The sequence below is a fragment of the Cucumis sativus genome, chromosome 4, assembly GCF_000004075.3.
Source record: "Cucumis sativus cultivar 9930 chromosome 4, Cucumber_9930_V3, whole genome shotgun sequence".
Lineage (NCBI taxonomy): Eukaryota > Viridiplantae > Streptophyta > Magnoliopsida > Cucurbitales > Cucurbitaceae > Cucumis > Cucumis sativus.
Window position 1 is genome coordinate 31,184 of NC_026658.2, and position 15,547 is coordinate 46,730.

The 15,547-nt window shown below is 34.4% G+C and overlaps 2 protein-coding genes across 2 annotated transcripts; one reads left to right on the top strand and one right to left on the bottom strand.

Annotated features, from left to right (window-relative positions):
• Positions 1-743: 743 nt before the first annotated feature.
• LOC101202872 (aspartate--tRNA ligase, chloroplastic/mitochondrial) lies at positions 744-9,372 on the bottom strand. Its single transcript, XM_004150230.3, has 15 exons — positions 8,863-9,372; positions 8,622-8,765; positions 6,959-7,068; positions 6,769-6,880; positions 6,542-6,613; positions 5,856-5,947; positions 5,444-5,564; positions 4,898-5,020; positions 4,110-4,305; positions 3,830-4,017; positions 3,673-3,744; positions 3,442-3,540; positions 3,076-3,156; positions 2,572-2,629; positions 744-1,470 (listed from the first exon to the last, which is right to left on the bottom strand). The coding sequence occupies exons 1-15, from the start codon at positions 9,235-9,237 to the stop codon at positions 1,301-1,303; spliced, it is 2,013 nt and encodes a 670-aa protein (XP_004150278.2). The 5' UTR covers positions 9,238-9,372; the 3' UTR covers positions 744-1,300.
• Positions 9,373-11,627: 2,255 nt separating this feature from the next.
• LOC101223143 lies at positions 11,628-15,353 on the top strand. Its single transcript, XM_004150229.3, has 3 exons — positions 11,628-11,937; positions 12,274-14,735; positions 15,001-15,353. The coding sequence occupies exons 1-3, from the start codon at positions 11,751-11,753 to the stop codon at positions 15,067-15,069; spliced, it is 2,718 nt and encodes a 905-aa protein (XP_004150277.1). The 5' UTR covers positions 11,628-11,750; the 3' UTR covers positions 15,070-15,353.
• Positions 15,354-15,547: the final 194 nt, after the last annotated feature.

Below are 15,547 nucleotides of genomic sequence, written 5' to 3' on the forward strand. Positions count from 1 at the left end.
GTATAGAATCTAATGGGATGAAAGTAAAAGTTTGGGAGAGAAATTTGATTTTGTCTTATTTTGCTTTTAAATCAATAGGATGTGGTCTACAATTTTATTATTGAATTTTTTTTTACTAAAGTAAACCTTATGTCTTGGAGTTTTAATCAATTAATCCAAAAAAAAGTTATAGAAAAAAAATGAACAAACGTGAAAAATAGCACCACACAAAGTGCACTCTTATAGTTATTTTTATTTGATTTATTTTTATTCGATTTTTCATTTGTAGCATTGAGTAATTCACACAACACTCAACGACTTTGATTTAAAGTCTTAAAATTTTAGCTCAATTAGTATAACGTACACCAAAATATTTGTGGTTCAAATCTAAAAATTCTATTATCTAGTGGTCGATAAGGACTTCAAGTCTGATGAAAGACTTAGATGCAAAGACTTCAAACTAATGATTATTTCCTACCAATAATTTAATATTTTGCGAATTTATTATTTGATACTTAAATGTTGTTAGGTTACATGAGTTGTCATATGAATTAGTCATAATGAGATAAGCCAACTCCACAAACATAAAACAAAAGCTTTAAAAAAAAACAATATTATCCGAAAATAAATATTTAGACTTCAAATTTTCTATTTTTGAAATTGAGGCCTGATTTTACCCAAAATTTCATACTATTTTCTGTTTGAATCATTTACTTTTAGAATAAAATAATTTTTAGAGAAGTGAAGAATAAAACTTGTAAGAGTAAGAGAACAAAGTTCTTACTATTATATCCTTATAGATACCTTTATTGTGTCTACAGCTTTATGGTAGAGAGAATCCAAGCAATGTGGGATACCCATATCTAATTGGCCACATGATTCTACATTTGAATGTTTGACAACTGATAATACTCTGTCTGCACCAAATTCATAAACACCAGAAATGTCCAAACCAAATTTAAAAGACTTAATTAACAAACTCCCAAACACAATACACTCTGTCCACACTATGTATGTAATTGTATTACACACACATTCACCTCTTCTCTACATGACACCAACAAACTGCAACACATCCATCCTCAGCCTTACCTAAACATTAGGTTGAACTCACAAAACGATATCTTTCCAAAATCTGATCTCTGTTTGATGTTGAAACCGGAGAATTTGAATTTTTTTGTTACATTATAAAGTTGAATATGCAATGAGGCCGTTGTCCATTTTTCTCGAGCTGAAAAACTGCTGCTCGAGTGAGGAGGAGGTGAATATAAAATTAAAAGTTGAGTATGAACGAAACCAAAGGAGTATTTGAATGAATTTTTTATTGGCTCTGATATGATAAATCCTTGAGTTGTTGGGGATCCACTTCTGAAGGAGCTCTTGTGAGGGCACATTGTGCTGTTGTTGTCTTTGGGAAAGCTATCACATCCCTAATGGAATTTGCATCTGCTAATAACATGACTAATCTGTCCAATCCATAAGCAATGCCCCCTACACAAACAGAAAAGAAGAGTAAAAACAAATAATACTAATAATAATAATAATGTTTGTTGAGTCACATATTTGAAATATAAGTCAATCTCAGCATAGTTTAATGGATAAAGACATCAATGACCATTCCAAAAGTAGATATTTCAGCAAAGTTTAATGGATAAAGACTAATGACCACTCCAAAAGTTGATATTTCAATTCCCAATCCTTGCCGATAACATACATCACCTATCTATTAGTCAGTCCACACCTACAGCTACCCCTCGCATTGGATTTTTTTCTTTTGTTTACTTTTTTTTTATACCCATGAGTGTCTGGATTATGTATACCTCGACAATCTTATGGGACAACCCACCAAACCCTACATCATTTGGGTGTCAAGGAAACTCACAGGAAATCGGTTCCTAGGTTGGTGCCTCTTAGTTATTGAGATTGTCTACTTTTTTTAGCACTAAGCCAACCCATGATGGTTGGAGTTCTTTTTCCTATTTCCCTCTTCTTTTGGATATCCAAAGTACCCGAGGAATTAAACTCATGACCCACTAATTTTTTATGAAACTTCACCTGAAACTGTCTTCAGGAGACAAACAATCAATTAAGATTATTAAAGTTTCTACATGGGGTCTTCAAAGATAGGGTGATTGTTTCAAGTCTTACCCAAAGGCCACCGCCGGCTGATTTTCCAATCCTAGAGATTGAATAAATATTGAAAACTACAACATAGGTGGAAAATTTAAGTTCCCTATAATCACTTGAATAGAAAGTTCTTCCTCACGCCATTCTTCCACATGTCAGATCGGGTGCAAAGACCAAATATAAGTTTTCAAGTTTCCCCTTAAAGAATTATACAAAAAATTCAACAACCAGATTCAGTAAGAAAATAGGCAAATCACTTTTAAAAGCCTATGTTAGCATACATAGGTTAGATTATTAAGATTTTCAATATATTATTAGTGGTTGCATGATGAAAATGCATTTTCCCTACCTACGCGAGGCATTTGATCATTGATAGGAACAGTGATAAGATATTAGTTAAATCGTCCAAACAATAAGGGTGGCTTTTAAGTTTAGAAACTGGAAGAGAGCTTTAATGGTCCATACCGTGAGGCGGGGCACCCATGTCTAGTGCCTCCAATAAATAACCAAACTTCGCTTCTGCCTGCCAAGCCATAAAACAACAAAATTCATATTGTCGGCAAAAAGAAAAAAAACCCAAATCACGTTGCTGGAAAATAGCATTGATTTTCATTTCACATCGAAATTAGGAATTAGGAAGAAACCAAATTGATTGTAGGAGATAATATCTTGGCTGGACCAGCTGAACCTTCGATTCAGCCTCATAGATTAATGGGGGTAAACCAGATTGAGGGGGGACCAAACCAAATTGTATAAATTCATAGAATTAAAATTAACATCAATAATTATATCAGTTGTGTTGTAACATAATCAAGCCACCAATCAAACAGAACGTGGTCGGTTTGGTTAGACCGAGAACCAAAAAGAACCTACAAGATTTGGTCCAACAGATTGATCCCGTTTCTTGTGTGTGCATTCAATTAATTCTCAAGTATATTATAGAGAATCATGCAACCCTTCATCTTTTACCTGTTCAAGAGAGATTCCCACAATCTCCAAAACCTTTTCTTGAACTTCACGTTTATGAATTCTCAAACTGCCTCCACCAATCTACAGCAACAAACGTAGTGAAGATAATTTTAACTCAAGAAGAGCGCACTTAACTCAAGTGTGTAAGCTGTAGTAAAGACAAATAGTAGCAGCTCTTCCAAATTTGCGACACAAAGTATTTCAACCTTATTCTCAAGAATTCAAGTTCTTTTTGAATAGTTAGTTTTTTGTTTTTTGTTTTTTATTATTTTGGTCATTCTATGTGTTTTTTTCATTCCAATGGAAGTATGATTTCTCTTTTTTTATTACTATGAGTTCAAAAAAAAATTGAGCAATAGTAACTACCTCTACTCCATTGTAAACCATGTCATAAGCTAAAGCACGGGCAGAGGGCAGATCACCAACGTCTTCAGGGTTTGGAGCTGTGAAAGGATGGTGCAAAGCCTGCAAAACATAATTGCATTTATAAACAACTAAAAGCCAAAGAATAAAACAAACTATGTTTTAGCCTGAAGTGCAGACTAGGGTGCAAAATAAGAGGCTACACAAGAGACATTATAAATATACAAGTCAAACCTCGAGTCGTTGATCTAGATCATTCCATTCAAACATTGGAAAATCGGTCACCCACAAAATTGAATGCCTAGACTAAATAGACAGAAAACGATAATAAGTGAGAACGAAAATGAACATTTAGCATAAAACTACCAAAATATAGAAAACATAAACTTACGTGGTCGACTAAACCCAGCTCATTAGCTACATATAGTCTAAGCCTATCCAGAGTTTTATTAACTGATACTCGATGGCCCACGGCAAACAAGATTAGATCACCAGGTCCGGCAGAGCATCTATTTAGAAATTCCTCTCTATCTGTAGGATCCAAACATGATACTAGGGCAGGAATCCCTTCAATGCCACCTGAAAGATATCCCCCAAGAACAACCCAAACACCATCTCAACAATTGACATTTTAAGCAAATTGGAAATCTTGAGGAGAGAAGGAATAGTACCATCGTCTGTAACTTTCAGAAAAGGTAATCCTTTTGCACCAGATTTGGTCGCCTCTGTATAAATGTCACCCTTTTTAAGAGCTGTATTTGAGTACCTTTTAGCACCAGATGGCACACACAGTACTTTGATGATTCCACCACTAGACAAGGCGTCTGCAAAAACCTTAAATGGAGAATCTGCAAAAATATCAGATACCTGCAGCTCCAAAGAGAAAGTCTATCAATAGCTAATTCAGAGGGAATCTTTAATTCATACAAAAAGTACTTAACTCCCGTGAACAATATCATCACCTAATTTGAATTGGAAACTGGGCTTCAATAAACTGAAAACAGTCGATTATAAACATGGTGTGATAAGTCCAACAGTTTTCAAAATCTGTGAACATGTGAGTAGTTGATCATATTCCAAGATCCCTTCTTTATCATCTAATCATATATACTAGATATGATGAACGAACACTTCAGTAGGAGTGTCGAAAGCTATAAAAATATCTTTGTTATAAAGAATACTGCCAGTACTCTAAAGCCTAAAGTCATCCAGACTTATATAAACATGAAACAGTAGAAAAACGCCAAAGAACAAGATTCAACACATAAACGACTGAACATTTTCTAAATAGGAAACAGCTTTAAAGCACAGTAAAAGCCAGAAGGTTCCTTATTCCAATTCACAGTCATTGGTTCAAGACAATGATTACATTTAAAAATAAAATAAAATAAAAATAAATTTATTTGGAAATTTAATCCAGAAAGAGTTGGATCCAAATATAGAAAGGAGAAAAGTTTACATCATTCAATTGAAGATCAAATCTTGTATCCGGCCTATCTGATCCATATCGACTCATTGCTTCAGCATAGGTAAGCCTTGGGAAAGGATTCGGCAGTTGAACACCTTTTACTTCCCAGAAAACCTACAAGAATATAATTTTTCTTTAGGATCAGTAGTCAAAAATTGGAGGGCAAAGGATGAATACAGCAAAAAGTGTTATTTTTAGGCCTTGGACCTTAGAACCTCCTCTTCTTAGATGTAGTTACTACCTCTTATAGACAAAGTTAATAAAAAGAACCTAAGAGCTGTCAACAAAGTTGACTAGTTTGTGAAAAATTGGATCCCTCCAACATAAAATCCCAAAACCAGGCAGCAACCCACATAAGCATAAAATGGGTGCCAACAAAATGAATGCGTCAAAAAGTTGGTCGTGAGAGCAAAAGTTTGTGGCAATTACCCTTGCTTCTTTTCAAATAGTTTTACAGTGCAACCAATATTAATGGATACATAGGCATATGCATTGTGACATTCAATCATCAAGTCAATTCTAATAATCAGAATCTACCTTTCTAATCAAATCTTCATTGAGTCTCAGCATGTCTTCCAAAGTTGTAAACGATAATTCCATATCAAGTTGCGTAAACTCAGGCTGTCTGTCAGCTCTTAGGTCTTCATCTCGAAAACACCTACAAAGAAAGTGATACGAAACCGAAGGTGTAAGTATGATGTCTGATTCTCACAACTCAATAGAAATAAATTGAACTTAGCTCCTCGTTTTCATGACAACAAAAAAAACTACTTGTCATTATATCCACTTGCAAGCTTTCTATATGCATCTTCCTTTTGGAGAGGAGAATAAATAAACAAAAAATGAATTTACACACAGATGCAGGAAATTTGAGTGTATCAGATCCAAATCGCTTGGCCAAGCAGATAAACATGATGGAAATGGTGCTTGATGATATAACTGTCAGTACCTTGCTATTTGATAATATTTATCAAATCCAGACACCATCAACATTTGCTTAAACAGCTGTGGACTTTGAGGCAAAGCAAAAAATGTTCCTGGCTTCAAAATATACATTTAAATTGAATCAGACCTGCAAGCCATGGAAAAATGCAATCCATATAACAAAGTAATGTAAACAAACATAGATATATTTTGTGTTTCAGGTTTTGTAGAAAAGAACAACTATGTTATTGCAGAAGAACGCAATAAGTTATATTCTTTGTTGGAAAACAACAATTATGTTCTCTTTTTTTTTTTTTTTGGTTGAGGAAAAGACAATTAATTACATAAAAACGTCGCCACCTCAGAAACACAGGCAATCAAATGAAGAGGCACACGTATTACAATTCTATGTCCAGAAATTTCACAAACAATCTTGAGAAAAATCGACAACCCATCTTAACGCCTTGGTTGACAATTATGATCTATAAGCACTTAAATGTGAATCTGAATTGACAAGGTATACCAACTAGGCAACTGGAGAAATTAAAAGGCAATAAAGAACAGAGGTAGTAATAGAAACTAAAAATGACGTCACATTCAGATTTCTCAAGAAAATTATTTGAAGTTTTTAGATTGGAAAATACTAGTGACCAAAACAACCTGCCTTGAAAGAAACCAGAATCAATAAGAGGTTGAGTCTATGTAGACTACCTGAACTCTAGATGGCACCAGATAATCTCGAGCGCCTTCCGGAGTAGATCGAGAAAGTATTGGCGTCTCAATCTACCTTATAACCATCAAAAGTTCAGAATTGAATAATAGAGAAAAAAAATTTCTGACCATTCAAAGAGCATAATATGAAGTTCTGATGCAGAAAATAATTCAAGTAAACTTCAAGAAAGGCAAACAGTCGGTTAAAAGTTATAAACAGGGAGTACCTCCACAAAACCATGTACATCCTCTAAATATCTTCGAAGGAGCTTCACCACTTTATGACGAAGCATTATGTTAAAATTCATTTGTTTCCTTCGTAGATCAAGGTACCGATACCTATAAATACTCAACTCATAAATAAAATAGACATGGGTCTAGGCCTAGGCCTGAAGTGATAGTATATCAAATAATCACCTCAGACGAATTTCCTCTTTAGCAGAATCCTTTGCATCATCAGCTGTTGTAACTAGAAAGGGCAACTTTGATCCAACAGAATTTAATATCTGAACATGCTCCGCAGCAACCTTGAATATATCATGAAATTAACCCCATAACAATAACTGAATAAGTACAACTGTAATATGGTTGTTGATTCATTGGTAACTTAGAATGATCTAGAAGAAGAGAACTAAGATAGTGAAGAAAAAGGTCCAATTTCTACTATACTTCAATAGAACAGCAACTAGCCTAAAACCCATCTGTGTCTCTTTATTTTGTGGAAGACATTACTTTTCATTCCATGACTGAGAAGTTGTGAGAAACGCACCCGTGGGAACTTATAAAAAGTCACTCCAATTGAAATTTATCACAAAAACATTATAAATACCAAACAAACTATTGTGAATAATCCATGAAGTGCCCAAAAAGTCAATTAAATCCCCACATTTTTAGGAATAAACTGATGTTCATTTCATTGATGAATGAAATGTATAAAAGGGCTTACAACCACCATAAGCAGATTACAGAGGAAAATATCTAAAACTAACAAGTGAATAAAGTAAAAGTGTTGAATTAGAAAGAAAAAAAATGGCATTTGACTCTTCATTTAGGGTTGCATCTTTTTTATTGCATAAGCTGCATTCTTTCGTGAATGGTTATCTTTTTAGATTTTAAGTTTTAACCGACTTGAAAAGGTGACAAGACTATTCAAATGGCCACTTACATGTGCATGTGCCTCCTCTCCAAATTGAACTTACATTTTCCCATGAACACTTTTCTCCTAAAAATTTTCTCTCGTTTAAACATTTTTTGAAGTTTGGTTTACTCCACAAAGTAGAGTTCATTAGATCTTGTGAACGAGGAAGGTGTGGATTCTAGAAGAAAAGTAATTTGTTCCATCTTGAAAGACAATTACTCTCAAAACTCAGGCACTATAGTGATAAAATTTAATTTGTTGGCTCATATTTTTATTGTATGTGAGGTTACTAATTTTATGGTTTTACTTTTATTTGATATTGTTCATATAACAAAAAGACTCTAATCCTTGAAGCGGAGTACTTGCACCAATAAGTAGTATTACAAAAAAAAATGCCATAAAATTATCAGCAGGAGATGACTTATCATAGAAGATCCGGCTGTTAATTTTGCACCATAAAACTAAATTCAACAAACCCAATCTCTATGGCCTCCTTCAAAAATTCTCCAGAAACAAGTGGCTCTGATTGCTACAACCTTGGAATTCGTGCTTTCAAGTTTGCTTTCAAGTTGAGATAAACACCACACGGCCAGCAAGTTCCATGCTAGAAGTAGCATCTATTTGGAGACACCGGAAAATCCCAAAAGAACTAAACACTTTCCCCCGCAACTAACCCATCTCAAGCTTTTAATAACCGTGACCAAGAACTCCCAAAATTATTGATTAGTAAGAATTAACTAATTTATTTGGCTAAAGGCTTAAGATTTTCGGAAATTCCTCCAAGATACTAGGTTCAAGGCTTACATTGTGTACTTGATAACTTCAAAATCTTGTTTAAAATTGTTGTTTACTCGGGAGTTGGCCAAGTAGATCGTAGGGGGAAGGCTTGAGCATAACTCCTGGCTAGATGAACAGTAAAACAAAATTGAAATTCTTACATACCTCTATCAAACCAGTTTTCATTTTTACATTAACCGAATCCCCAGGCCGTGACCGAACAGTTCCTTCCACGGCAACAACATACTCAAGTCGCAAATCGTTAATAGTCGAATGAGCATCTGGAAACTCGTTGGGGAGCGTAGTCACCTAATTCAAGCAGTAAAAACCAATTGTCAACAATAGCACAACTTCAATTTCAAACTAATCCTAAAAATTCAAACAGAGGAATAAAAAAAATAAGCACCTGAACAATACCACTGTGATCTCTAAGATTGAGAAACGTCAAACCACCATGAACCCTATGCAGAGCAACCCAACCACAGAGCCGAACCCGCTTCCCAACATCATCAACTGACAATTCACCACAGAGCGCCGTACGATTGATCCACTGAAGAGAGTCTTTAAAAGGGGAGTGAGGATTCGAAGTGGGGACAAGGATTTCGGTGGCGGAGGAAGGAGAAGGAGTGGCGGAAGTGGAGAATGAGGAGACAGGTCTGTGAGTTGTGGAAATGGATTGGGGAAAGCGGAGATGAGAAATGTGGTGGCGGATGGGGAGAAATTGAGGAGGCTTTGGGCGAATAGTGGAGAAAGGAAAAGCTCGGAGGAGAGAACGGGACATGGCGCGGAGGATTTTCAGATGGGGTGTAATGGAAGATTGAAGGAGGCGAAGGGTTTAAGGATTCTGAAAATGGAGGGTAGAACGCACTGCGTGTGGATGAAGACGCCTTAGACTTAGAGGATGGCATTTTGGCGCTTTTTCTTCACATTTTATTTCCTTTTTTGTTTTATTTTCCCCTTCTTTCTTTGATTTAGATAGTAATTTGTTGGATATTATCTCTCTTCTAAAAAAATAGAGAAATTTCCACGTGGAAAACTATGGTTTATATAGAATCTAAAATTTTGTAAATATTTTTAATTTATTTGGTTATTTTCTAGAGTGTTTTCAATATCAAACTACTTTTAAAAATAGTAAAAAAATTATTCTACTAACTTTTATCGAATATCATTTTCTATAATTGATAGTATAAATAATAAATTATAAGTTTTTATCGTGTATAGACTTTTATTACTGTGATAGATTTATATCCGTTTTTGTAGTTATAAACTTTTATAAACATCTACTTCCCTAAGAAATGAAGATATAATTTTTTTTTTACAACTTGTAAATAGTCTTGCTTAGTTTATTTACAAAAAAAATTGTTCAAATAAAAACGATTTAAATGAATTTAAAATTTGTTTTAAAAATTAGTTTGAGTAGTTACCCAATATTTCAATTTTTGTCTAAACTATTTTTTTTTTTAAATTAACACTTGGAAATTTAAGCGAAACTCATTCTTAATCTCTAATATCTGTTTGTCATAGTGTTTATATATATTATTCTCTGCTTGTCCTCTCTTTCACTATTTTGTAACAATGCTTATAATTTTCTATCAACATTAAAATAGGGTGTAAACGATGGTGTTAGTGTAACACAACTACGATAACATGTACTCCAAACATAGACTTTTTTATCATCTACGTATTACTTAATTTATAAACGATGGTACTATGATATTTTTCCACCTTTTGCTCACAAAATAACTCAAAGCATGTTGCAGACAAAAGCATCCTTGATTCATATGGAATAAGTTTCAAAGAAAATTAGTGAAATCGACGTGAGTGAAGCATGATTGATGTTAGATGGACTTGTCTATCATTGAAAGTGTTAAAAAATCTCGATGTGATCTGAATAACACAATCAATCCAACCTATACGATTTGTCGTCCAACCAAATGGTGGCTATCATGGGTGTTATCGGTTCAAGTTGACCTAAGCCTCAAAACGAACTAAATCAATTAAAATATTAGATAAATATATATATTGGATCTCTTAATTATTGGTGTGGGCAATTCAATCAAACAGTTCGATCAATGAGAATCCAACTTGGTTAACTCAAATGGTTGTGTTTGAATGTGGGTTTGGAAGTTCGTTTGACCATCAAATAAATGTGAACCAACTTAGATAGATGAAAGAAAAACAATAAAAAAAATTATCTCTCTAAAGTTTGAGACTAATGTCTAACCAATTCACATATAATCGTATATAATTAACAATCACTTTAATAAGGAAATGCATACTCCAAATCTAGGAGTTATATCACTCAAAACTTCTAAGTCTTGCTTCTATTATGACTCACACGTCATAAATGAATCCATATATTTAAAATACTCATGAATGTTTCATTTCACAATTTGAGTGCTGCATAATTGTGGAAGTGTTAAATGAACACTTTTCTTTTACTTTAATAAAGTGAAAACAATTTTATACACTTGAAATTTGACCTGGGGTTTTTAATGGAATCAGTGTAAATTAATAACATTATAAGAGTATAAAATTTAAATTAATACAACCTGAGTTTAGAATATTAGTTTTCATGAATTTTAATCATTTAACCTCATTTTTACCATAAATATTATTCTCAGTCTATAAGTGTACTTTTAGCTTAGTAAAAAATGAGAAGGAAAAAAAAAACTATTTATAAATTTTCTTTTGTCGAGAATATTCACACGAGACATTTAATATTATTGTTATTAGTTTGTAACTCTGGTACTTCCAAACATTTCAAACATCACTTATCTTGGTACAACTTTTGTAATATTTGTACGTATTTAAAATATTATTCATATTTGAAACATCACCTAAACCTATCTTGATGTATTTTTTGGTATACAGAAATTGATTTTTTTTAGAGATAATAACTGTGTTATTTTTTTTTCAAACAAGAAAAGGAAAAAAGAAAGATATGGAGGAAGTAAAATTTCACCAACGGCTATTTTTCATTTTTCAATTCACTTTTCACTTTCGCATGCTTTTGCTTACCCTCTCACTTATTCTTTGGAAGTCCAACGGTCAAATCCAAAACCATCCATTTCTTAAATTTCTTTTAAAAATAAAAATCCCAAAAGATCCCTTCATTTACTATGAAAAAACTAGCCGTTACTGACCGAGAAGCTAAGGAGTCATCATCTTCACCAAAACCCCTCTCTCTCTCCCCTTAAATATTTTCGCCGACTTTCCATTTCTGTTCCACATTTGAATCTCTCAAATTTCTCTCCCCTTGCATCTGAAAATTCTTCTCTCAATTCCATTTCCATGGCGCTGCCGTCCAACAGGTCCTCCTCTCCGTCATTTCTGTCCGGAAGAACAAGCCCTAATTCAAGAAGTTCCGAAATCAGTAACCCCATCCGCCGGAGCTTCTCGGGTAACCCGTTTTCAAAGCAATCCATAGTTGCCAATCCCAGAGGCTTAAACCCTATCACTCCGGCCAATAGTCCCTCTGGTATGGTTTTGGTTTCTTCATGGTTATTCTTTTCATAGGGATCTTAGAGTGGTTTAAATCTGTTTGGTTAATGAATTTTTTTTTTTTTGGGTTTGTAAAAGAATATCTGTTCGTTGGTATCTGGCTATGAGTTCGCCATTTCCTTGCTTGGTTTCTTCCTTTATATTTTTGCTTGGTTCAATTTTGTTTGTTTGCCGAGAATGTTTAGGGTTTTTTCCTTTTTTTTTTTGCTACAAAGAAATCTTCCTTTCTTTTTAATCTCAAATTGCTTCCATCTTCAACGTTTGAATCTGCGATCTGTGTTTTTACTTGTTTATTTTTTAATAAAAATTTTAGATTATCCACGAAGAAACTCAGTGAACAGAGAAAATTCATTTACTTCTCGGGACATCTCGGAGAAAGAAAATGGTAAAGATCAGAGTCCTAAACCCGTTCGAGTTCGTTCACCGATAGTTGGAAAATCGTCGAAGCATTTTATGTCTCCTACAATTTCCGCTGCCTCCAAGATTGCAGTCTCTCCAAGGAAGAAGGTTCTGGGTGATCGGAACGAGCCAGCTCGGTCCTCTATTTCATTTTCCGGAATGAAGAGCTCTTCACTCAACTCGGTGAATCGAAGTTTGGAGGCACCAGAGGCACTTGAATCCGATACCAACTCTCAAATTCCTCCTGTTTCAAATTCAAAAACAGCAAAGATAGTGAGATTTGGTGGTTTTGAGGTCATTTCTGATTCATTTGACGATTCGAAATCCACTTACAGATACGATTTGAACCCGGAGATGGTGGTAACAATGGCAGTCGAAACCGATATGACGTCTGGAAATGCTCAAGTTTCAAAATCCACCAATGCTGTAGCACCTTCCGAACCATCTAATTCTGAGTTTGCGGTAATCTCTGTCTCGAACAACGATTTAGACTCTCCTCCAGCTAAGAGTAATTTAACTGAAGAAGTGGATTGTGTCAATCTTGATCTTGATCAAAGTTTTAAGATAAGTCCTGTTTCTTCTCCAACAATAGCACCTCTCGATGCTGATCCATCACTTCCCCCTTATGATCCAAAAACTAATTATCTGTCTCCAAGGCCTCAGTTCCTCCATTACAGACCAAACCGAAGAATCAATCGATTTGAACCAGACGGCAGACTTGAGGAAAAGCTCCTTTCCTTTGCCAATGTTTCCGAGTCTGAATCTGTGGAGGAAACTGATTCTGAAGATTCATCAAAGGAACTTGATGAAGCTTCTTCCAACGAATCGCAGATGGAAGAAGAAGAAGATGAAGTGGAAGAGGAGGAGGAGGGAATTAATGTTTCTGAACAAAGCCCAACAAAAGTTCAAAAGTCATGGAAGGTGTCCGTGTCAAGAATATTCAAGATCAGCTCTTTGCTTTTGATCTTGTTTACTGCTTGTTTTTCTCTTTATGTTGTGAATGTTCATGATCCGAGTATCTTCAAGAGGCCAAGCTCATTAACAATGGAAGATGCATCCGAAATTTACGAGCTGGCAAAAACAAATTTCAATGTGTTCGTCCAGAAACTTGAGGTTTGGAATGTGAATTCCATCTCTTTTATTTCTGATATGGTTTTCAATTTCAGAGGAGGGCTACCACTGGTTCATTATGAAAACCAGACCGAGTTCTTCAATATGAATGAGCAGTGTCTTGTATTATCTCATCAAACTGTGTGGGAAGAAGAAAACATATTGAATGTAATGGAAGCCATGAAGGATGGAGACACTGACATTTTTGAAGAACCTATTGAGATAGAAGAACGACAAGAAGAAGAAGAAACTGACATTTTTGAAGAACTTGTTGGAATAGAAAAGCGACCAGAAGAAGAAGAAATCGGCATTTTTGAAGAACCTGTTGAAAGAGAATCCGAGAACGAAGAACAAGAACAGGAACAACAAGTAGACTTGTTGCAAGAGATTGAAGCAATGAAGATGAGAGAAATTGGTATTGAAAATTTTGAAAGAGAATCTCAAAATGAAGAAGAGCTAGAAGAGGTATCATTTCAAGGAAGTGATGAAGTCAATGCCAATGAAGAAGAGAAGAATGGAGAGGTTTTTGAAGAACCATTAGAAGAAATCAATGAAGAGACCTCAGAAAATTCAGCTTCCGATGAACTATGTGAAGAAGAAGAATACATCCAAGAGAAATCTGAGGACAATTTCAAATTTTCTTCAACGGATGATTTCAAATTTCATGATCAAATTAGACAAGAAGCGGCAGCAGCAACAGGGGAAACAGAGGGAGCAAAGAACACAGAATTGCAATACCAGTCACCTCCAGTTGAACGTCAAACTGACTTTGACCATGAAATTGGAGGCAGAACCATTGATGTCATCAGAACAGAAATCGGAATCTCTCGGGATTTTACACAAACCAAAGCTATTATAATATCTGCTATACTGCTGGGTTTATCTCTTGTAACTGCAGGACTGATTTATGGAAGAAAATCAGGCTCAAAACCACCACCACTATCCATTGCCGATGAGCAAAAGAAGGAGCAGCCTCTGATGAACATGAGTCGAGTGGAAGAAAAAGATGATGAAGAAGATGATATGGGTGGAGAATTTTCTATTTCTGAAACCAGTAGTTTCCAATACAGTAGCATGAGGGAAGGAGAAACAAAAGCAGACAAAACATTGAATGAAGTTGAGAGCCATAGCCATGTAAGGAGGAAGATGAAGAAGAATTCAAGAAGAGAATCAATGGCTTCTTCTCTAGATGAATATTCATTGTCCACTTCAGCTTCTCCATCTTATGGGAGTTTCACGACCTATGAGAAGATCCCAATCAAGCATGTGAGTATCTCAAATTTGGAGTTCATTAGTAATGTGATATTTTTCTTTCTTGTCCTTTTGATTTTATTTTTAATTAACTTATTTAAAATAGGATGTGTTCAAATTATTTCAAAGTACAGTTTTATAAAATCCAATTATTATAAAGATTATTGTTTTGCAAAACAGCTCAAGTCAAAAATAAAAAATTTTAAAAGATGATATTTGGTAATTTACATAAATTGTTTTTTTTTTCTCTTATCTAATTCTTTCTATTTGTTTGTTATAGGGTGATGAAGAGATTGTGACTCCTGTGAGACGTTCTAGTAGAATTAGAAAGCAACACAACAATAGTTGAATTAGGTGAACTTGGAATATGCTTCTGTGGTTTGAAATTTAGAATATTTTGTGTAGGTAATGTCAATCTTCATTACTAAGATTAGAGCTAGAGAGCAAAGGCAACCGTAGTTGCTATTTTCATCTGTTATATAAAATGTCTTTGTTGGGACTCCTGAGACTATTTTGTTGTGCATACATTTTAAGTTCTTAGTTCTTCATTCTAACAAGAAAAACCTACCCCTCTACACAAAATTTTGTAGATTAATTGACACAAAATGTATGAAATGATTTGTTGTTTGGATCTTTTTTTATATATATAAATAATTATTTGATTTTTATTTCAAGTAAAAAAATATAATTGTGTTAATTGATTATTTAATCAAACTTAAATTAATTGAGTGTGAGTTTTCCACTGAAGACTGGAGGAGATAAGGTAATATATATTTAAAAAGCCTATGATCTATTTTTGATCCTTTTTATCGTCCTTTTTCATCGTT